The 20,778-nt window shown below is 48.2% G+C and overlaps 12 protein-coding genes across 12 annotated transcripts; 5 read left to right on the forward strand and 7 right to left on the reverse strand.

Annotated features, from left to right (window-relative positions):
- The first annotated feature begins 43 nt into the window (after window positions 1-43).
- BT62DRAFT_997335 (uncharacterized protein) lies at window positions 44-2,306 on the forward strand. The gene is made up of 3 exons (XM_043190644.1): window positions 44-114; window positions 173-248; window positions 295-2,306. The coding sequence occupies exons 2-3, from the start codon at window positions 224-226 to the stop codon at window positions 1,956-1,958; spliced, it is 1,689 nt and encodes a 562-aa protein (XP_043034623.1). The 5' UTR covers window positions 44-114; window positions 173-223; the 3' UTR covers window positions 1,959-2,306.
- Window positions 2,185-3,571, reverse strand: BT62DRAFT_551174 (uncharacterized protein). Its single transcript, XM_043181352.1, has 5 exons — window positions 2,798-3,571; window positions 2,652-2,743; window positions 2,442-2,600; window positions 2,354-2,385; window positions 2,185-2,304 (listed from the first exon to the last, which is right to left on the reverse strand). Exons 1-3 carry the CDS (start codon window positions 3,261-3,263, stop codon window positions 2,517-2,519), a joined length of 642 nt encoding a protein of 213 aa, XP_043034624.1. The 5' UTR covers window positions 3,264-3,571; the 3' UTR covers window positions 2,185-2,304; window positions 2,354-2,385; window positions 2,442-2,516.
- On the reverse strand, window positions 3,355-4,566 carry BT62DRAFT_1011927 (uncharacterized protein; the record flags this gene model as incomplete). The annotated part of the gene is made up of 6 exons (XM_043177840.1): window positions 3,355-3,570; window positions 3,628-3,642; window positions 3,697-3,743; window positions 3,798-3,894; window positions 3,948-4,020; window positions 4,469-4,566. The coding sequence occupies 6 exons, from the start codon at window positions 4,564-4,566 to the stop codon at window positions 3,355-3,357; spliced, it is 546 nt and encodes a 181-aa protein (XP_043034625.1).
- Window positions 4,567-5,496: 930 nt separating this feature from the next.
- Window positions 5,497-8,240, forward strand: BT62DRAFT_937368 (uncharacterized protein). Its single transcript, XM_043187309.1, has 16 exons — window positions 5,497-5,911; window positions 5,960-5,984; window positions 6,046-6,138; window positions 6,190-6,432; window positions 6,490-6,576; window positions 6,629-6,745; window positions 6,796-6,982; window positions 7,034-7,052; window positions 7,105-7,143; window positions 7,196-7,228; window positions 7,286-7,402; window positions 7,452-7,555; window positions 7,612-7,658; window positions 7,717-7,752; window positions 7,807-7,863; window positions 7,915-8,240. Exons 1-16 carry the CDS (start codon window positions 5,691-5,693, stop codon window positions 8,089-8,091), a joined length of 1,602 nt encoding a protein of 533 aa, XP_043034626.1. The 5' UTR covers window positions 5,497-5,690; the 3' UTR covers window positions 8,092-8,240.
- BT62DRAFT_923541 (uncharacterized protein) lies at window positions 8,140-9,271 on the reverse strand (the record flags this gene model as incomplete). Its single annotated transcript, XM_043184527.1, has 3 exons — window positions 8,140-8,367; window positions 8,424-8,810; window positions 8,864-9,271. The coding sequence occupies 3 exons, from the start codon at window positions 9,269-9,271 to the stop codon at window positions 8,140-8,142; spliced, it is 1,023 nt and encodes a 340-aa protein (XP_043034627.1).
- A 782-nt stretch (window positions 9,272-10,053) lies between these two features.
- BT62DRAFT_1011930 (uncharacterized protein) lies at window positions 10,054-10,437 on the forward strand (the record flags this gene model as incomplete). The annotated part of the gene is made up of 1 exon (XM_043177841.1): window positions 10,054-10,437. The coding sequence occupies one exon, from the start codon at window positions 10,054-10,056 to the stop codon at window positions 10,435-10,437; it is 384 nt and encodes a 127-aa protein (XP_043034628.1).
- A 90-nt stretch (window positions 10,438-10,527) lies between these two features.
- On the reverse strand, window positions 10,528-11,901 carry BT62DRAFT_937370 (uncharacterized protein). The gene is made up of 4 exons (XM_043187310.1): window positions 11,659-11,901; window positions 11,486-11,599; window positions 11,326-11,439; window positions 10,528-11,274 (listed from the first exon to the last, which is right to left on the reverse strand). The coding sequence occupies exons 1-4, from the start codon at window positions 11,659-11,661 to the stop codon at window positions 10,540-10,542; spliced, it is 966 nt and encodes a 321-aa protein (XP_043034629.1). The 5' UTR covers window positions 11,662-11,901; the 3' UTR covers window positions 10,528-10,539.
- A 478-nt stretch (window positions 11,902-12,379) lies between these two features.
- BT62DRAFT_1011932 (uncharacterized protein) lies at window positions 12,380-13,379 on the reverse strand (the record flags this gene model as incomplete). Its single annotated transcript, XM_043177842.1, has 4 exons — window positions 12,380-12,430; window positions 12,486-12,508; window positions 12,565-12,766; window positions 13,119-13,379. 4 exons carry the CDS (start codon window positions 13,377-13,379, stop codon window positions 12,380-12,382), a joined length of 537 nt encoding a protein of 178 aa, XP_043034630.1.
- A 906-nt stretch (window positions 13,380-14,285) lies between these two features.
- Window positions 14,286-15,438, reverse strand: BT62DRAFT_551443 (uncharacterized protein). The gene is made up of 6 exons (XM_043181353.1): window positions 15,247-15,438; window positions 14,952-15,183; window positions 14,804-14,903; window positions 14,730-14,745; window positions 14,469-14,677; window positions 14,286-14,412 (listed from the first exon to the last, which is right to left on the reverse strand). The coding sequence occupies exons 1-5, from the start codon at window positions 15,349-15,351 to the stop codon at window positions 14,579-14,581; spliced, it is 552 nt and encodes a 183-aa protein (XP_043034631.1). The 5' UTR covers window positions 15,352-15,438; the 3' UTR covers window positions 14,286-14,412; window positions 14,469-14,578.
- A 689-nt stretch (window positions 15,439-16,127) lies between these two features.
- BT62DRAFT_1011934 (uncharacterized protein) lies at window positions 16,128-17,379 on the forward strand (the record flags this gene model as incomplete). The annotated part of the gene is made up of 7 exons (XM_043177843.1): window positions 16,128-16,167; window positions 16,226-16,384; window positions 16,439-16,458; window positions 16,521-16,592; window positions 16,664-16,675; window positions 17,124-17,288; window positions 17,347-17,379. The coding sequence occupies 7 exons, from the start codon at window positions 16,128-16,130 to the stop codon at window positions 17,377-17,379; spliced, it is 501 nt and encodes a 166-aa protein (XP_043034632.1).
- BT62DRAFT_1080322 (uncharacterized protein) lies at window positions 17,254-18,298 on the reverse strand. Its single transcript, XM_043179574.1, has one exon. The coding sequence runs from the start codon at window positions 18,116-18,118 to the stop codon at window positions 17,501-17,503; it is 618 nt and encodes a 205-aa protein (XP_043034633.1). The 5' UTR covers window positions 18,119-18,298; the 3' UTR covers window positions 17,254-17,500.
- A 235-nt stretch (window positions 18,299-18,533) lies between these two features.
- Window positions 18,534-19,461, forward strand: BT62DRAFT_909056 (translocation protein; the record flags this gene model as incomplete). The annotated part of the gene is made up of 3 exons (XM_043183732.1): window positions 18,534-18,657; window positions 18,714-19,195; window positions 19,246-19,461. 3 exons carry the CDS (start codon window positions 18,534-18,536, stop codon window positions 19,459-19,461), a joined length of 822 nt encoding a protein of 273 aa, XP_043034634.1.
- Window positions 19,462-20,778: the final 1,317 nt, after the last annotated feature.

Consider the following 20,778-nt stretch of genomic DNA (forward strand, 5'->3'; position numbering starts at 1 on the left):
TGTTCCGGGCCGGCACTAACTTAAACATTGCAACTCGTGGTCGTGCCGTACCACCTCACATCGCAAACTACTCCCGATTGACATATATCTACCTTTCAAATCGATATTCTGCAGGTACTGCTAAACTGATATAACATTCTGATGCTACCCAAGTTCTGACCCACGCTCCTAGGCCTTTACATGTACTTGTCAAGCGACTTTTAGTCATATAATTGCTTGCAAGATGTCAAATTTTGAGGCAACTTCAGGTAGACGAAATCCCGCCTTTTTTCGATTACACTTACATCGCACTAGACTGGAAAGATACCGAATACATCTCTGATGACAGCGTCTCCGCCGTCTCGCCAACCCACGCCGGTTTTTCTGTGGCGTCATCTTCAAGTGAACCAATGGATCGGTTCACAGATCTTGAATCCATTGCCGATCAAATGCGCGCTTTCATATCTAATGAAAACCGCCATAGTAATGCTAGTGGCTGCCTCGAAATCGCGTGTAAAGACGAGAAAATTGAAGACGCGGTTTATGCCCTTGGCACTATATTTTATCTGAATTTCAGTGACCCTCGTGGTACTCGGCATGCCCGGTTCACTCTCCCGATAGACGCTCCCACCATCGTTGACGAAGACGAGGTTAGGCATATCATATATGGAGATCTTCTCCACACCCCCATTCGGGCCCTGGCGAAGAAGCTGCGAATATGGATTGCAGATCCGAATGGCCCAGAGTCGGTTCGTGTACAGAGAGTCTCAAGGATACACGAGTTGTGCCAGCGGTTCAGGGTGAACGTAACTGAACGAGAGGACGGTGTTCTTTTGACAAAGTCCAAGAAGTTTAAATGGTCTACCACCGTAATCAATGAGCAAGATCTGGAAATGGTCCTGAGGGAGAAAAGGAGAAAGGCCGTGAATAAAGAGAAGCGCCTCTTCTTGAGGACGCATCGTGCCACAGCTCCAACCGCGCAATCTGTTGTTGAAGACCCCTTCGCCAATCTTCACTCTATCACAAATGAGCTTCGTTCATTTGTTGCCGACATTGATGGTCCCCGCTCGATGGCCATCCCCAAGAGTGCATTTTCTTCTGAAGTTTTTCAGCTCGCTGCCGTGTTTTCGCTGGCTATCACACCAGAATCGGATGCTATCGTCTTGACAAAAAAGACCCAGGGTCTCTTTGTCGTCAGCGAGGCCGATGTGGCGGATGTTCTTAATAGCAATGGGAAGAGGTCCAGGAAAGAAGATGACGACGATGCAGAAACACCTCCAGACTCACCACCACCGTCTGATGGGGAGGACCCAGGTCCTTCCTCTAGAGAATCTCAACATCAGACCCGCATTCTTGAGCAGGAGATCCGTGAATTCGTCGTCGATGCCCAAGGCCTAACGTCGATGACACTATATTGTCTGGACAACGCTAGGAAGCTCTCCGTCTTCTTGCTTAGCCACGCTTTCGGGCTCATTTGTTCCGAGACGCCTTCCAGTCCCTATGTTCGATTGACTCGAACAGAAAACACTACGAGCCAGAATATCGATGAAGTATCAGTTAAGCGGTTATTGACGGAGAGTCATCCCAGTTTCCGAGCCGCACAGCTTATACTTGAAGGAGGCCCAAACTACGGACGAATATCTGATATCCAGGCGTTCGAGCAGTGCTTGCGCGCGTTCATCGACGATGCGGAAGCCACGGCTTTCTCAATCCCACACACGACAGATCGACGCGTCGTCGCTCTGGCCAATGTGTTTCATCTCAGGATCAGAACCCATAAGGACGGGGACCGGATGATACTACACAAGAAGATCAAGGGCAAGTATATTGTCAGCAAAAAGAAGTTAGATACAGTCCTTGCGGTGCCCAAGCGACGCCGGAAGAAGCGGAGGAGGAGGAGTACCGCTGCCCCATCAGAGCTCCCTCCGTCCGCGGAGCCATTCCCTGATATCGAATTTTCGGCCCTGTCTCTTTACTGAGAACGTTTGTGAATAATGCTCAGGGACCTTTGGAAATGACGATCCCTCCATCGAGTCAGAAGACGCGGGAGGATGTTACCCGGCTGGTCGCCACATTTGGCTTGGACGTTGTTTTTATTGATGGTTTCGCCACTCTTAAGAAGACTGGGAGAGGTGTAGATGAATGGAAGGTAGCACGTTTGACGAAAGCTTGCTAGCTCGAGGTGCGTATTGGCTTCTGGGAAGTCGGAATGGCCCTCTGCTGAGGGATGTTAGTAGTCGAATGGTGGCTGTCAACTTCTTAAGATTTTAATAATGAACTTAGCTATTTCTATGCCTGGACACCGAAGTATATACTTGCTGCAGACTCAGTCTCTTTTTAGTTTGAAGTGGAAGAGCATTTGGTCGCATCGTACTTATTATGCATGGAATTCCAGCATCACAAAAACTAAATTACATTGGTGAGGGGAGATTTACATAGTAATGGCACAATCGGCAGCGCACACAGCAGAACAGATGCTATAGGAAACGGGGCATAGTTGGCCCTCCAACATCCCAACGGCACAACTCATGACGTTTTCAGTTCCCTGCAAGCTTAGCCGCCGTTACCTGCTCGTCCTCAACATAATGCCGCGCAAAAAGATCATTCTGAATCCAAATCAACTTCAAAACCAAAATCAGACCACTTCTCGGAGGATAGGTTCGTATATGTACCTTGTTCACGGCCCGGCAAACAGCGTGCTTGGTTTTCAGATCAATATCAGGATGGAGGATAACGGCATCAACCAGCATGTCTTCCACCAAGCCTAGAAGTACGGTGGAGTCACGATCAAGTCAATGAAACATGCTGAACGGCTTACCCAGCAGCAAACCACAGTGGATGTACTCAACCCTCAACGCGGGCTTCTTTTTCCTGTGGGCAAACCCCGGGACCCCGGTGTGCATAATGCCAACCTTGTCTAAATACGCCCACGCCTCTGGCTTCTCATAGTCCAGACTAACGAGCTTCACCAAGTATCCCCTCAAAAAGTCCTTCCGGAACTTGATATTAGAATGATCATGATTGAGCTCCTCAACCTTCGCCTCCGACTCGTCGGCACCTTCCTGCCCAGTCTGCTTGGGCGTGAACGCCGCTGCGGTGATGTCAAAGGACAGCAGTTTGTTGTAGACGCGATCGACGAGGTCAGGGACTAGGGTGGCGACGACGGGTTTGGCCGCGTGAAGCGCGTCAGCGTCGGCCTGTGTGAATTCAATGAAGTCGCGGAGGTACTGGACGCGTGTTTGGAGGTCATCTAGAGTGGCGGGGTCGATGTGTTTTAAGACCATTGTAGTGAGTGGGTGCTGGTATGCAGTGAAGGGCTACGAGCTACGACGAGAATGTTTCTGTTGTGCTCTCCAGGCGCCGTCTGATGCCCATTTATAACGTTTGTATAGGCCTCGACCTCCATATGTTTCTCGAACGAGGGACAGGTATGACACCATATACTGCCCTTCGTATAGCCAATGACGAGTCGGGAAATTGAGCGGATCCGCTGTCAGCCAATGATATATGCGGGTAGCCAATCACAGTGCGAACAGTAATGTTCCGCTTGTGGTAGCGCATTTCGCCGACTTTCGCTGTTTGAAGGCACCCCTAATTACCAACCACGAGACAAACGTTATGTGGTTGTCACCGAACGTGTGTCGTTACGAGAGATTTTATGCGCTGAAAAAGGGCGGGTCAGTGGCATCGGGTATTTTATTGTGGTTGACCATCAACAACCACACCTATAAGTGCCGCTCGAAAAGACCTGAAAAAGACGCGCCCTAGGGAATCGCTGTACATATTGAATGGGCCAAATTAGAATACCTGAGTCATACCACCCGGGTCGGATTTAGTCTCGGCTTTGAGAGCACGCGGTTGACGGAAGACTGCCAAAGCCATACGCAGCGCTGTATGGCCATCAGCATCCCGTGACTACAACGGCTATGTCAGACAAGGCTAAATCGTCTCCCCCAATACAGCCCCACCCTAATTTCCGGGGTAAGCGCATAAAGAACAACAGTCGAGACTCGTCGTTGGGTATACCCCCGGTTAAGTGACCTGGACGGTGGATCAATAACGGTGGCAGTTCAAAATTATCCATCCTTATTGCTTCTTCAAGTCAGCTCGGCAGGCGGTAGTGGTGTGGCTGACGGAAAAAACCGGATATCAAAGTTCTTTCCATCGGTGTACATTCGGTTAACCTCTATTGCGGGATATCTTCCCTAAGATCGAGGATTAGGTCGAACACAATTGGACGAAAAGGTGCTGAAAGAAGTACAGTGGAATTTGCACTTGCTCAACGGCCCCACCCCTGCTTCGCAAGTCGAGTAAGTAATACTTAAAAGGAGCGAGGCTGAAACGTTCTCCGGGTGTTAAATCTGATTCAACCAACGATGCATCCGCTTCCACAAATACACGTCGGGTGGTTCGGAGGTGGACAAAGCAGCCAATATATTATATTCGTCCGGCACCGTATAGACTCGATCAAAGTGTAACCGTGGGTTACCATCCGCTACTGTATGTAGGCTTGATCGACTTGAAAAAGTCGAAGTTTGAATCTAGGTGCCGCGCGAAGAAAGACCCGTGACACGTCGAAATCGACATTGTCTCCTAATAAATGCCTAGAATTTAGTGGAAATGGCGCAATGGTTGAACAATGTACTCGGGAGGTGTCAATGATGATCTGAACCCGGTCTAGTCGCGTAGGGTTCCTCAACGGCACTAGTAAAATCTACTGACATTTATTGTGTCAAAGCGACCCAGGACTGAGATGAGATTCAGTGACAAGGTTGTGAAGACTGCAGGCCTGTCTCATCTTGGAATGAAGGCTAGTCACGGGAGCCGCTGAGCATCATCAACGTTAACATTAACAGTGCTCATGTTTTTTTGCAACGCGTCCAATCGGATGTTTACATGACAAGAGCGACGTCTACCCCAAAGGGATAAGCGGCTTGATTGGCTTTTAGTAACTGGTGAAAATCTAAGCGACTCGGACTCACGGAGAAAAGAAACATTAACATACCTATTCTGAGGCATTTCTAGCTCTGGCGACCATATATTCTAGTAGTGTGTCTGATGTCTTCGCCCCGCTCATCGGCACCATTGAAAGATATCGTAAAGAACAGCTGTTCTTCTATCTGATTGCTCCTGGTATGGCCATGTTTGTTTGGGACTATCCGGTAACTCTCGCTGCATCTTCAGACGAGAATTAGATAATTGATTTGAAGAGACAACAATGCTACGACTGAATAGCAGAGAACAATACCATCCCGGGGCTTCTCCTGGATATGGGACCGGCGATGAGGACCCTTTGAATCTGCTGACTCATCGTTAGTCGGTTGTCGAATTAATATTCAGACATACAATCACAGATATCCTCCCGAAAATCCTTATCTTTTTGCTCTCGGTAAACAGATACGTGATTCTGACTGCGCTCTGCAAGAAATAGAAGAATGGGAGTAGCAAATAGAGGTTGTTTTTCAGGCTCCGCCCTTCGGCTATCCGGGCCGGACCTCTAAAAATTTCCTTGGGACGCTTGTCAACTCGAACTCATGATCAGCGTGGAATAATGTCCGGACTGGAAATATGACATCCACAAGGTTGAGACTATTGAGAACTTTTACGACACAAAAACACCTGTTTCCCATTCCCCACGAGCCAGAAATTCTTGGCAGACCTCTTGTCCGATACTTATGTCAACATCGGCCCACTTCTCTCAGCAATTCTCCATGACCATCCAAGGAGAGTCCATGGATCAAACCGATAACATGCAATTATCAGAAATATGCTCTGTCCGCAGGGACACCCCCGATGAGCTACAATCAATATCGTCTCGACATAATGTTTCCTTTCCTAATGACTTGGAACATGACGCCTCGGCTTTACCGTCACAAATCCATCCGATCCGTACAAAATCCCTGGCTTTACTTACTTCCCTTCATTTCTCAAGGTATGGGGATCTTCATCCTGTATCGAAATGTTTATTCACTTCGTTCAGCACCTGGGGGGACCGCTGTTTCGAGGTAAGGGTTGATTACCTGCCGCATTCTTCATGCAACCCGTTAATTAGCTTCCATCTCTTAGTTCGCTGCATACCTCTTCCTCATCCAGATTTTCCGTTCTACCCTGCTTCCTGCATCTATATTCGGGTTTTGTACCACTGGTGTCGCGATCATTGTCCGTCCTCAAGGAATATGGTATTATCGTTTGTATCTGACTATCTCACAGTTATCGGGATGGATGGGACATCTAGTGGACAAGCAGCACCGATTACACATCCTCCAACTGGCGATATTCTTCCAAAAGGTTGCTACCGCAGGCGCATATGCAGCATTCACAGCTGTCTTTTATATCGATAAACTCCTAGAGGCCGGATCCCAAGGTAAAAATGCCCAAGGCCCTATATGGGCCCTCTTCACTGCCATTGTGGTATCTGGCATTATCATCAAGCTGGCCACTGTGTGCATCCAGGTCTGTAATTGTGATAATCGAGCTGTGATTGGTCATTGACTGTAATGAATACGCTAGATCAGCATGGAGAGAGATTGGGCCACTACCATCGGAGATGGCGATACTGAGCGCCTGATGAAAATAAATACTTGGTTGCGTCGTACAGTCCGGCGTCTTCCTCAGTCGCTTCGATTTGACGCTCATCTTCCCACTACAGGACTTGATATGCAAATTGATATCCCCGCTCTTCGTCTCCATGCTGACGACCGCAGTTTCCTACCGCTTTGCAGCAGCTTTCTTGTGCGGTATGGCCGTCGTCACTGTTACTATCGAAGTACTCGTTTCCTCTATCACAGACGCCAAAACTAAATTCATCTACTTCAGATTCCATTATCTCATGTCGTGTATAAGATATTCCCTGCCCTGGAGTCCGAATACCAGCAGCGTTTGGTGCATAGCCGAAACGGAGACCAGAAAAAGCACAACCAGAAGTTCTCATTCAGACGCTGGGTCGATCCCAGACCTACCTTTCGGGATTGGCAGGAGTTCTCTCATTTTCCTGTGTTTTACAGTAAGTGTGCATAAGCATATGACTACATGTTTGTCTGACGCCTTTCTTCAGCATCATTGTCCATCTCGAGGTTCAATCTCTGCCTTTATTCGCACTGTTGACAAAGCTGAACATTCTTTTAGTATATACCTCACCGTTCTATCGTTCGATGGAACATTTCTGTATGGTTCTCTTTGATCACAATGTTTCATGAGCTGATGAATTTTTGTACAGATCCTACCTCAAAGCCGCTAGAGACTGGAATGAGTAGGCATATTTCTTCTTCTGCTTCCATAGCATTCACAAATCAACACCGCTCGAAAGTCCTTTCATCGCAGGCATGAGAGCAATCTGTACTGTAACTGGCCTCATTGGAACGATCCTTCTTCCCCACGTCGAGCGTAAAATTGGCTTAGTTCGGTCTGGAGCTTGGTCTATCTGGTAGCGCTGCACCTACTCGCATGATTGTGCAGTGCTGACCGTCTTAAAGGTTGGAGGTCATTACTTTAGTGCCCACGGTGCTGGCGTTGTACATCGGTATTCCCACGGGAATCGGCCACGGACCGGCGTATAACAACGCGATGCTCTTTGGAGGTACGTCGTATCATGTTCCTGGTCCAGTGATGTTGCTGGGCTTACGGCGAACGCAGGAATGGCGCTCTCACGTGTAGGACTCTGGATGTTCGACTTGGCGCAGGTAAGTTCACTTCTCGCTACGTTTCACGACTTTCAAAATTTATTGTCTCCTTTCGTAGTTGCAAATCCTACAAGAAGCCCTTGAGCACCATCCTGTAAGGGTTCTCTGCAAAGGGTTTCGTTTGCCTTTTACTAACGTCGTTGTGCAGCGAAGGAACACCCTCACAGCTCTGCAGTATTCCCTCATGAACACGTTTGATATGCTGGTTCGGTGATATATCTCTGGGAAACATAACCCTCGCTGACAGTCGAAATAGAAATACGTCTTGACTATGATCCTTTCTGAACCTCAACAGTTTCGCTGGGCAGGACTTGTGTCCTGGGTTGTCGTTTTCTTCGGAGGGCTTCTTTACGGCGTTTATGTCTACAAGAGCCGCGGACACCTCATCCACGTCGAGTGGGTTTACCGAGTCATTGGGAAGAAGAACGAGTAAAACCAGTACATGTACAATTCTTCACGAATACTAACATTTTTCTCACATTTAAATCTTTTCAACCTCAAGAATCCACGCGTCACCGAGCCTTTCGTTGTCGGTGTTCAGTCCACCCTGAAACACCACCTTCCCTTCCGACCAGGCATCAGCTGCAAACCAGCCGCGTGCTTGTGGCTTGTCGCGACCTTCTGGAATAACGATCTTTTCCCATGACCAGCCTTCCGTTAATTCGGTCAGTGGCACCTTGACGAGGGCCCATACGTCATCGTGGAATTTCTGTGGTCAAGGTCTTAGTGAGATCGATGGATAACTGAATGTTAGTTAGCATATACCCCAGCGCCAGCATGTCCAAGATCACTAGCTTCTCCTTCACCAAACAACATGAGCGCGACAATTCCGTCACTTCGAGGAGCTCCTTTAAGGCCAACAAGGACATGAACACTGCGCTTTGCCGGCTGCTCTCCTGCGACGTCGACTGAATGCCAGGTGTTTGTGGGGATGTGGTATATGTCGAGCGGACCACCGAGCTCGTATCCCGCGAATCCTCCCCAGCGTATAAAGGAAGAGAGCGCAGGAACAACTCCGAGGACGGTACCACCACGTCCAGGGCCCGGAGCGTCCGCCAATCTAGTCCACACAGGCTTTGGTGAAGCCAGAGAAAGACGATAAAGATCTGAGAGACGGCCTGTCGCGGGACAGCCCGCATGCACGTATAGGTCCTGAAAATGGGAGTCGCTGAGGGGAAGAGATACATAATGATAAATCCAAGTACCTCTTTATAAGACACCATTACATGGTAGGATCTATCTTGCGGAGGCTCTCCATCGCATTCAACCCGAGTCCACTCGTCAGATTTGAAACGCCAGACGTCCCCCTTTTCTGGAAGACACTCCATGGAAATGCCTCCACGGCCTCCCCATATCCACAGGCTTTCCTTGGTGAATGCCAATGCAGATCCCACTCGGGGAGGAGGTGCAGACGCTGGAGTCAGCACGTTCCCCAAGCCGTAGTTTCCCGAAGGAAGGTCAATTTTATGCAATACATTGTCCACTGGAATGCGTGGCTGGAGTTCACCTCCAAAGATGATAGCGGAGTCCTGTGTAGCAGAGATGACAAGAGAATGAGAGGACCGTTTCAAGGCCTGGGACACATTTAACGGGATGAAGCGAGCTTTGAACATGGTCTGAACAAGAAGTGGTGGTGGTTTGCTGCAAAGAGATATATAAATAAAGGACTCGCACAGTCAAGATATCATTACCAAGTGTAGTCGCACGATAAAGTCAAAGATACAGATAATTAATTTTTTTGCGGATATCGGGCCGGTTTCCCGTTAGCGCTTCGTTGCATAGCCGTCCGCTCGGTGAGTTTCACAACAGAACGTTGAACGGCGCCTGGAGCTCAGCATCAAGGACAAATTCACCAATGCCAAAATTCTTTGGATCACATGCCGAGCGGCGAGCCTGGCCTGAGGATATCCAGCAGCAAACATTCAGCCTGAGCGGTCAACAGGCAGGATACCGCTTTGTCTATCTGTTTCATTTTGAAAAAAAGGAATATCTGTTTGTGAAAGAATTCCAGTACTCCAGAAACTGATACTCAGGTGCTACTGCCATCATGTTGCTTTTACCTGCAACAACACAGATCACCGGGGTCGGCAAGACTACCCAGATACTACTTAATCCACGACCCACAGTAGAATAAACGCCGTCTCTTCTCTCTTCCAGTATGGATCCTAGCAATCCAGCTAGCCACAGAAACGAGCGGCTTTCAACTGGTCGCACGTACCACTTCGTTGACCAACTTCCAGAAACATTTCATTCTCAAACTACGACACTTCTCTGTATACACGGTTTCCCCGACCTTTGGTGACGATGAATTGTGACATTCTTCGATACGTTTTGAATCTTATAATGCTGGATTATCAGATACAGCTGGAGATACCAGGTGAAACCCTGGGTGCAAATGGGCTTTCGTGTGGTCGCTCCAACGATGTTAGGCTATGGAGATACCAACAAGCCAGTCGATCCTTCCGAATACACGACAAAGAAGTTCTCGTGGGTGAAATTTCTGACGGAAAGGATTGAAGGAGCAGGATTCGTTGCGACAATGGCACTCCTGTGTGAAGATTGTGCTGCTCTTCGTCGGACCATATGGTATAGAAGCAAAGGACGTTGTTTTGAGAAAGTGCTAACCGTCAAACGTGTAAACCTTGGAGTCAAGGGAATTTTTCAATTCGGCATGATTATCAACGGCCAGGAGCGGTCCGGATTCAACTTGCGACGATACATCCCCTTGATCTACAAAGACTCCGGCTTACTATCACAGAGGATACTACTCGAACAATGAAGTAGGTGTTCGTCCGTCTGTACAGAGTTACAGACCCACCGACATCGACGTGAGAGTGATCTGGAAATTCAAATTCCAGATTCTTTCATTCTGGTTAGAAGTTCAATATGAAGCTGACATGGCTAGATATGGAGCATGAGGCAGTACACTAGGATCGACTTTGCTATATGTCGCGCGATCATACAAGATTCGCAGAGGTTGAAGTTCCTCCCCTATAGCTCTCTCCCATGCAGGAACCTGAGAGATTATACGGTTCGTCAGCAGCGTGAGCAAGCGTTTCCTTTCTTCCTCCGTCACTGATTCCGGGGGGAATGTAAAATTTGGATTAGCAGCCCACATTGGCACGGAGCGCGATCCCTCCCAGTCAATAACTGCTACTATCTTCGTCGGGTCCGTCCGGCTCACCAAAATGTTCCGCGGAGCGAAGTCTATATGCTCGAGGACGAGAGGTAAGTCTGGATAAGGGAAGGAAAAATGCTCGATTTTGGAAACGACGTCGTCGATGAAATGCTGACATCGGGAGGAGGTATCGGCGTCTTCAGGTGCTTCCATGTAATCCAAGTCTCGCCGTGCAGTCGCTAGTAACCAGCTCTTCACGCTTGAGAATGGACCACATTTCTCAAGTTGTGGCGGGGCAATGGAGCTGGTCCGGTTTGAAGCTAGGCGCGTCATGGGTCCGATCATGAACTCCCCTCCATTTCTCTCGTATATGCTTCCAATAGAATTAAAAGTGTTGCTGATTATCTGCACCCATACATCCGCCATAGCCAAGCAAACCTGTTCGCACTGCTTCGTATCGAGGGACCTCCATATTGTAGAAAGGTTCTCTCCATCGACCTATCCAGTATCTCAGTGAATATTTTCCTATAACGATGCCCCAGGACGTACATATTCCATGATCATCCATTCACCTCCGACTTTCCCATCAGCGTCCAGGTCGTGAACTAAAATCTCAGGAACAGGAATTTTGGTCCTGGATTTCAGGAAACGGATGGTGGAAACCTAGTCATAAATCAGAGGAAGTCTTCCACCGCACATTTCTGCGTACCTCAGAGCGCATGGTAGATGGGAAGGCCAATCCGCAGCCGGCATGTTTTAGAATGGACCATTGGACTCGAATGAACAGCGCTGGTTGTCGCTTTCCCATATGAGCAATATAAGTCTGGGAAAACTAGTCAGTGAAATTCGATGCGAGCATGGCTTCCGAATCCCAGGACTGACCATATGGTGCCCACCTTCAAGTTCCCATAATCTCAAGGTGAAAATTGAAAATATGCTTGGCGGCAACTGACTACGTACATTGTTCGAAGGGAACGAGTTTTGTGCACTCGTCGGAGAGGTGTTTCCCAATGCGGGACTTGAGTGTTGCTTCGTCGATCGAGGGCCTTTTAATGGCGCTAGAAATAGCGGGACGACTGGATGCCATGTTGACGGTCACAGGTGTGCTCATGTTTTATAATCCGGCAGACGGTAGTGGCACCACTCGTTATTGTTCTGTCGCATAAGGCTCTAATGTCACAGTGGTCTCTCGATTCCTCGGAGTCCGGTCCTCCAACATTGATTGCCCATTCGATCGGTGCTATATTGGGACCGTACTCTTACCCAGCATCGCCTGACCACCTTCTCCAAATGGTCGGTTACAAATATACAAATTTGGAAACTTAACGGTCCTCAGCGCAAAGATTGGAAAAGATAGGCCATGGGCAGCACAGGCACAGGTCCGTGGACGTCTCTATCATACCTTACTAGTACAGGTACAGGTGACATTCATTGATCGATAAGGGCTGCTCATGATCTAATTAACAAAGCAATTTCAACGGTCAAAACAAGAAGCTACCACCAACAACAAATCAGAACTGTGTGGACCATACAACGAACATTACCGTCATTACTTACATGATATCGATAAAGCCGGCGAAAGAGGAACCCACCCCCCCCCTTCTCATTTAGGGTCATATGGGGTCCAAAAGGCGGTAGTTCTCCCAGGAACGGGCTGACAAGAATAGGTCAAGAGTTCGAAGTTACGAAGAAAGCATGAAAAGACCCACGCGAGTACCTTCTGAGATAGTATCTATGCGGCCAATATATCAACAGAGTCGATAAAGAGTTAAAACTAAGGAGACTTACGGTCTTGAAGACATTCAAAAGTAAACATAGTAGGCTTTCCGTGTACTATGATCCAATGAACACAGTATTCCCCCTTTGCCCAGAATTTCTTCGTGCCGGCGACATCCCAGATATATGTAGCTTCACCAGGAGGCATCGGTGATACGACTAGAACGCAGGAATGGGGAGAAGGACGTGCAGATGTGAGTAGTTCCGAAGTAGTCTACAGAGTCTTTTATAGGTGCAGACGTTTTTGGGGCCTACACTAGTGCGGGCACCGATCCGACCCTTAAATTACCCCGAATGCTCCTCATGTGAATAGATGTGAATCTGAGGTCCCGAGGAAGACAATTTTCAATGCTATAGATCGTTTCATGAGACTCACGCGAAATGTGAAACGACACGTCTTATGACTTGTGTCACTCGACCCAAACAGGTCCTTCCAAACCACTTTGAAGACAAGAACCTTCAGCATCCGGTTCATCCTCATCGAATTGCGACCGAGTGGAAGTGCAGAAGTAGTCGAACAGAGCGATGTCCGATCACACGGCTGGGACCAAATGCTTTCAAAGTACATTATATCTTTCGGCGGTCGTCAATATTTGGGAAGACATTCGGAGCCGCCATAACAGCTTCCACGTCTGAAGAGACAAATTGGCCTTAACAGTAAATGAGCGTGCCAAAGGTAGATCGATTCGTAGATGAAGCAGATGTGTCATCGCACGGGCCGATGGGCGAACCGTGGAGCAGTTCAAAACAAACGGGACACACATTATCCCGGATTGAGATATGTCGTCCGAATCAGAGGTGTGTTGTTGCGGTACATGCTGGACCATTTGAGCTGTAAGCGTCAGGTGCTCATTGGTTAGGGTCGGAGTGGCGCATCAATGTGAGTGGAGTCGATATCGAAGCTAATTAATAGCCAGAAAGAAAGTCAGGGATGCCCCAAAGACCGGAAGAAGTGCAGATGTTCTAGGCGCCCAGTGTGGAGACAGAGGAGCATGGCTGTACGTTTTCGAAGTCCTACTATTAACCAGCCTGATGATGATTGTGTGGTGAAATATCAAGTCTGAGCTACGATTCGGGGGTACGGCACATCGGATGCTGCGAACCTGGACATCCACGGGCATCGATTTTTCCAATGTGACTCCGAGTAGGATGAAAACAAACAGCAATAGATTAGCGAATGCCTAGACGATGTAGCGCGGGTGCACGAAAGACGGATTAGTCTCTGATTCACCGGCAAATTCCGCAGAAACTGCAATCGCAGTGGTCGATGATTTAGCGAAGCTCATCTCTCTGGCGCCACAGGGTACCACGGGCTTGCAGGGGGCGTGCCTCTGATGTCACCCTGAACCCGAGTTCTCTGTCATGGGTGGAAGAGGCTTTCTCTTCGATCCTTCTCCACACCGTAGATACAACCGTGGGTCTGGTCGGCGTTCATCACGGTTTTCGATCCCCCCCGAACGAATATCGTTTTTTATGTTCTTCTGCCGCTTGTACATTCGATTCTAAAGCAGCTGGCAAGTGGTTCCTGTTCCATTGTCATCACAGTGTCAGCTGGAGATATCGGACTCTGTCTCTGGGGTCTCGTCTGGAGTCGCATGGCTTTATAGTTCAAGCGATATGAAGGTGCTTCACAAAAACGAGTCGACGCCGAGTACCCAGAGACATACGTTCACCTAAGCTGCGTTCACGCCGTTCAAAGTCCTCCGAGAACATCATTGCAGCAAATGACTGCTTCAGTGACAATTCCGACTGACCAGGCCTCGACTTGAGGCTAACTAAATGGAAACCTCCTTGCCGCTATCGATGCGTATATAAGCAGACGCGTGCCCTTGGATTGATCGCGTGAATTTCGGAGCGAGACTTCACGCAGGTGGCTGAGACAGCGAAACCTTGATGAAGAGAAGTATAGCACGTACCCGTGGAGGAGCCCTTCAACCACCTCTCTCAACATTATCTCCTTACCTATGCCAGTACCAGGAAGAATGCGAGAGAAAATGCGCAAGCAATGGCAGTAAACAAGTCTTCGCTAGGTGCTTAGCGAGTTCTCTGAGGTCAAAGCTTGGTTCATCCGCATCCGAAACGACCCAATACCAGGCGATAAGTCCGAGTTCATTACCATGAATAACTTAATATTGTGTAAGGACATCATGTAACATCTGTATCAAGGAACAGCATACGGGTAAGCGAGTGTTTCTGCGCGGCAAGGGAACTTTGAGAGTAACTTTTAAGGTGGAACAAAAGACATACTTACCTTGACATGTGCTCCTCCCGTATCGGAAACCCTATTCCGATGTCGCAGGTACATGGAGTTTTAGGGTCTGAAGCTTGAAAGCCTGACTTCAGGTACGTCCCTATCACACACACTCAATCTAGATACAGAGCAGCTGAAGCAACACCACCTCTGGCAGGGCCATTTGAAATAGAATAAGTATGCTTGTAAGCCCCGGAAGTATGGCCATTAAGTGGGTCTGCGGGGCCCTCCTTTGTTACCGGGAGCCTTGATGACATGCTGGCCTGACGCAGCAATGGCCCAAGGGAGCCTTCTTGTGAAGTGCGAATGCCGGTGGTGCCCAAGCGGTACCGAAGTGATAATGATAACGAATCCGCCGGCAAGATGTGAACGGTCCGAAGCTGTGATAGGCAATTCCAATACTACCTGAGGTTCTGAACAAACTTGAAGGCCCGGATACCTACCGGTATTACGAAGCTAATGACATGGTTCGCCTTTCCTACGTCGCCGGCAAGCAAAGAAAGGAACTCTTGCTTAGAGTAAAGCAAGTAATTATGCATTGTCGCCATAGGGTTGCCTGCATTAAGATTGGGGAAACGGCCTGCCAGTGCGCGACGTGATGGTGTCTGACGAAATTTGTCGTTGATACCGGCCCGGTTCTGCCGGCGATGTTTCCAACCCTCATTCCATCAACAAATTCCTTGCTCCGGCTGCAAGCTGAAGACTTGGGAAATTAAGTGTTGATGATACATGACTTCTTTCGCGCCGCAAGAAGCATTGAAGAAACGGTGTATATGTTGGAGTCTAGGTGCTGATGGTTCAGAAGGAGGGCGCATTGGACTCGAAGGGAGGGTATATTCCGTCATACAGAGTAGGGACAGTGGGGGGTTGGAGTCCAGTAAAGATAGGTACGAAATGTCGAAGTATAAAGTAAGCGGTAAATGGCTATAAGTAGAATGTGGCATTAAAGCCGTGAAAACCAAATCTCACAATATACTAACAGAATATATCAATAAAATAACAGGTACATTATTTCTCTAGGTCACTGATCTTATGTATCGACTCACTTGACTTGTTTTAGTCTCGAGGGAACCAAGCAATATATGGATTGAACTCTTCTTATCGAGACCGCTGAGGTCATAGTGATCTCTTGATGCTTACCTGTACTAAGGCCATCTTAGCTTTCGAACGATCACCGTTCCAAGGATCCGAAATGTACCTGTGTCGAGACCGTGATGGTGGGTGGAGCATCTAATTCAACTGAGGCGTGTGGGTCGGTCTGGAAACTTCATGGAGACGTATGCCAAGATGTGTTTCATCATTGCACGGTGCAACTTTTGTCGGCATGGTTGAAGGCATGACGGTGGGTATGCTTATGACCACTCGTAAGCCAAAGATAGGCCTTCATTCAGTACTACAGGTAGAAGTGTCTTGTATAATGAGGCCGCAATGTGACCGATTACTCCATTGACGACGCCTTCTACATGAAGACCCTCGTTTTGGCAACTTTCATCTCCACCCTTGCCCTATCAAGCGCCTTGGCGTCTACATGTGCTACCAGGGAGGAGGCACATCCAACAGCGCCACTTCTTGGTGAAGAATGTACATTTGCTTTTTGGAATGCTTGACCGTGTCATACTCATCGTCATTCATTAGGTGGCGGATTTGCCTATGAGGTGAGATCCATATCTGTGTAAGAATTCGACGACTGATGCAAATCATCCCAGGTAAAATGTAGGAGGATCAAAGCACAGTTTTCACCGGCATTGATATCGTTATTTTAGGCGCGGAAAACTTGAAGTGCTGCTCGGTACCATACTGGTCTGACTACATGACATGGGTATCTCATTATTATCTCTGTGTCCGCTTACCCTGTTTTAGTTGTCAGACGGAGTGCGCTAATTCGAAGGAGCCCTAGCTCTGCTCCCGCTGCACTGACTAAGTATGTCAAATAAACTTATACCAATTTGACATTATCGTACCTGTGGGGAGAGGCACTCACCACCGAGTTTGGTGAGACGTTGCTACAGTCTGGCCGCCTTCACGAAACTCTGGAGCAACAGCGACTCTCCTTCTGTGAATTTTCTTACTGCCATTCGCAATGACCGTCAGCTCTTCTCCACTGTCTCCTTTTGGGCGTCGGGGTCAAAGGTCCTGGACTTGTTGAAGTAGAACACCCTCCATGTCGCTCTTATCTTACATAATTGTAACTACCAATTCTAAGAAAATGATGTGCGTTCATAGGATCTATTAGAATACACTGTTAGCTTTAATGTAGACTACAGGATACTAGTCAGTAAGATATACGAAGTAATAGAAGTAGATACTCACCCTTACACAGCGTAGCGATAAGCAGAAACACGGTGAGGGTGCTCGACAGATAGTATTCAGTATATATTGTCCATCCCAACATGAAGGGGTTATCGAGCTCGGCCGGCGGGATACGACGGAGCTCCTGCTTGCTAATCCAACACCAATACTGGATTTCAAAGGTCGACGACTCCAGGTATGTATCACATACTATTTATAATGCTACAGCTTTTGACCTTCGACTCCAGACCTAGCTTCTCCCGCTGCACTACACAACCTGCTCCTAACAGGACTAGGACAATAGACCGAACCAGAATCCGATTCGTCGTCTTCGTGATGGGAGGATTCGGATCACGACCGTGGTGCACCGCTCGAAGACCCCGTGTACAAGTGAGAGGCTGAGGACACCTACAAGTCAGACTGTAGGCGTTTACGCTTCTTGCTTGAAGGGGATGCTGCGAACGGTGAAAGCATTATGAAATCCCTTACGTTGATGCACATAGACGGTGTTGAGGGCTGCAGTAGTGAGATAGATGGTGTCGCGCCAGAATTGAAGGCAAGTTCCGAGAGAAATGATGAAGGGAAGCCATATCTATAGGGCGAGGTCACCTTGTACGCGCTGAGAAGGCTATGTCCGTTGGAGAGGTGGTCTTCCGAAGACATCCATGGGAAAGAAGCTGCATGCTGCTTGGAATCAAAGTGGGATGGGTAGTTATATGGATAGTTGTGAGAAAACGAAGGAGGTGAAGATTGGGTTGGATTCTCTGTGTCAACCTTTAACGCACTGAGAAGGCTATGTCCGTTGGAGACGCGGGCTTCGCAAAGTGTCCGTGGGAAAGAAGCTGCATCCTGGTCGGGATCAAAGTAGAGCGGGTAGTGATATTTAGCCATCTCCTCGAAGGGAACCGAAGCAGGTGAAGATTGGGTTGGATTCTCTGTCTCATCAGGCGGCCCCAAGGGTGGGACTCCCCTGATCTGCTCCAAATATTTGCTAAAGATGTCCTTCATCAAAGCTAGTTTCTCCATTCTTGTCTTCAAGACGTATCGCAAGTTCGGCTGTCGTCAATCACTTGTGTTCAACTTCAATGTAGCCGACGGACAGTCCTCCGATTGACACAGGGTAGAATGGAAGTCGAAGCTGCTTCTTCCAGGGTTTTCGGGGAAGGTAGAGTTTATTGCCTAGAGGGAAGGGTAGCAAGTATATAGTGAAGGGGGTGATGACTAATCAACTTTATAACAATCTCGACGACGCCTTGGGATTCGGCACAGCCACAGAACTCCACGTGACAAACCAAATTGCAACGTGACGTGACGTGTCTGGCCAGCATCCTTTATCCTGAACTGCCAGCACTCACCACAACATCTATTTTTTCTTCTTCTTCACTCTCGACATACCCGCCATTGTTTTCCGATCCAGATATTATATATTTCTTCCCAAATAATGGAACACCAAGCCAAGGCGCCGCCCGAGCTAAAAAAAGTCGCTCAATTTCTGCGGAGTGGGGAGGCTGGAATGAAGGTTAGGGTCGGTGCACTGAATGGAAAGCGGGTAGATTATTTCAAAGGTATGTTGTGTATTTTCCTCATACCTCTGTTCGTTGGTATTGAAGTCCTTGTGCAGGAAAGTCTGCAGTAAAGGCACTTCTTTCACCGGCATACCAGAAGAAAAAGGGGATGCCGACGATAGGCAACGAAGAGGAAGCCAAGACTGTACTGCGCGCCGTCAACTCTTTTGCTTTTTTCCTTCTTGTCCAGCGTGGCGGGCCGTCAGGTTCCTCGTCGTCATCGCCGAAAAGCATGCAAATCATCCAAGAGCAGCGATTCGCGCCCGACGAGTACTACGCATGGTTCTATGCTGGATCACAGTGGACGACCTATGCCGGAGGAGCGGCAATGGTTGCGATTATGCTCGCCGGTGTCATGTTTCCCTTGTGGCCGCCAATCATGCGATTGGGCGTTTGGTATCTCAGCATTGGGATGCTCGGTCTCATAGGCCTCTTTTTCATCATTGCCATCCTACGACTCATATTCTACATCATCACCGTCATCGTCGCCAGTCCAGGCATTTGGATATTTCCGAAACTGTTTGCTGATGTTGGATTCGTGCGTGTGTTTTTTTGTTTGAAACGTCACCATGGCTGAGCATGTTGCAGGTTGAATCATTTATACCTTTGTGGGAGTGGGACATTCCGAAGAAGAAGTCCAAGAAGAAGAAGAGCGAGAAGGGAGAAAAGTCCGACAAAGGGAAAACTAAAGCCTCAAGCAATGGCAGTACTGCTGAGATACCCGCCGAGACGTCCGATACTTCACCCTCCTCTGCTAGTCGAAGAACAAAGATTGAAGAGGTGGAGGATGACGATGATGCATAGGTTACCGTTTCCTTGATTTTAATTTTCTAATTTTCTTCTCAAATGCATTGTATCTTCATTATATCTTCTCGTCAGCCTCAAGAACCGAGTATGCTATCAAGCAAGCAGTTGCTGTGTGGTGCCGCATCAAGACGAGGGATCCGATGTTTCTCGTGATGATCCCGCTACTCCGACGTTCTCTCTTAAGGATCAGGTCAGTGCATCTTCTACCTGTCTTCGAGTCAAAAATCGGTATCGATGAGGCGCTCGCAAAGTATAGCCATGCGCTTAGGGCGCCATCTCAATGCAAGCAGTAGCGGAAGAATCTGGTGCCGTCGGTAAACCTTGCGGAAAAAATCTCGGGTGAACTTCGCCTCAAGTATTTGTCCGTTGACTTCGTGGTTCCAATCGAGAGTGACACTGTCTTTCAGGCATCCGCATATGATTACTGTCCAGTGCAAAACATTTCAAGCGCTGCTCGCCGGAAACGCGACATAGTTTTGGTGGAGTTTTGAAATCTTCATTCTGGAGGCTGTCCTGTGGGCCCAAAGGTTCCACTTCACGCACTACTCAGAACGATGATGATTTGTCTGGTATAGAAGGTGTTGGGCGTCAGTAACTCTGCTGCGCTTTCTTCCATCAGCTCTCCCGTTGTGCTCAAACACTTCATCTATCATTCTGTGGCGGTTAGACTCATCGCCTATGCATGAAACACTTATAGATGTTACAAGTGCATGGTGTCCATCGCCTCTTTAGGTGTTGTGGGCCAATTCAACCTCGGGTCGGTCATATCTTGCTTGGTATCGGGTTGTTCGATGGATTGCGGTACTACAGAGTCCTCACTCATGATGTATCTTCATTGCTGGAGAGCCGAGAGCTGGCAGCACAAATTCTAAAGTCGAAATTGGCCTCCTCCTGAAATTCGCAACGCCATACCCGATCACTAGCGTGTCCAGTCGACGAATTTCGGTCCTCGTTTTTGCCGAATCCTGTCGGCCATTCACACAAACACATTCCAGATCTATCAAAAGCCAGATTGAAGTAGCCCAAGTCCTAACGATAGAGAAGTACATATCGAGGACTCGCTGTGGGGTTTCCTGCACGTTTGTATCATTGAAGGTCGCTAGATCTCTCTAATATGATCTTCCTATCTCCACTGTATCGGCTAGGCTCATACGTTCGATCTTTGCATATTTCATCGATCACAGAACAGACTCCGAGTCATCAAGTTACAAGTCCCATTCATCGTTCAATTGAGTCGATCAGATGTCAGTCTAAAGGCACCTATTCAACGGAACATAGGCCACTTCCTTCTGTCGCTAAGTATCTGTGGCATGG

Source organism: Guyanagaster necrorhizus, assembly GCF_019112545.1.
Source record: "Guyanagaster necrorhizus MCA 3950 unplaced genomic scaffold BT62scaffold_41, whole genome shotgun sequence".
Taxonomy (NCBI): domain Eukaryota; kingdom Fungi; phylum Basidiomycota; class Agaricomycetes; order Agaricales; family Physalacriaceae; genus Guyanagaster; species Guyanagaster necrorhizus.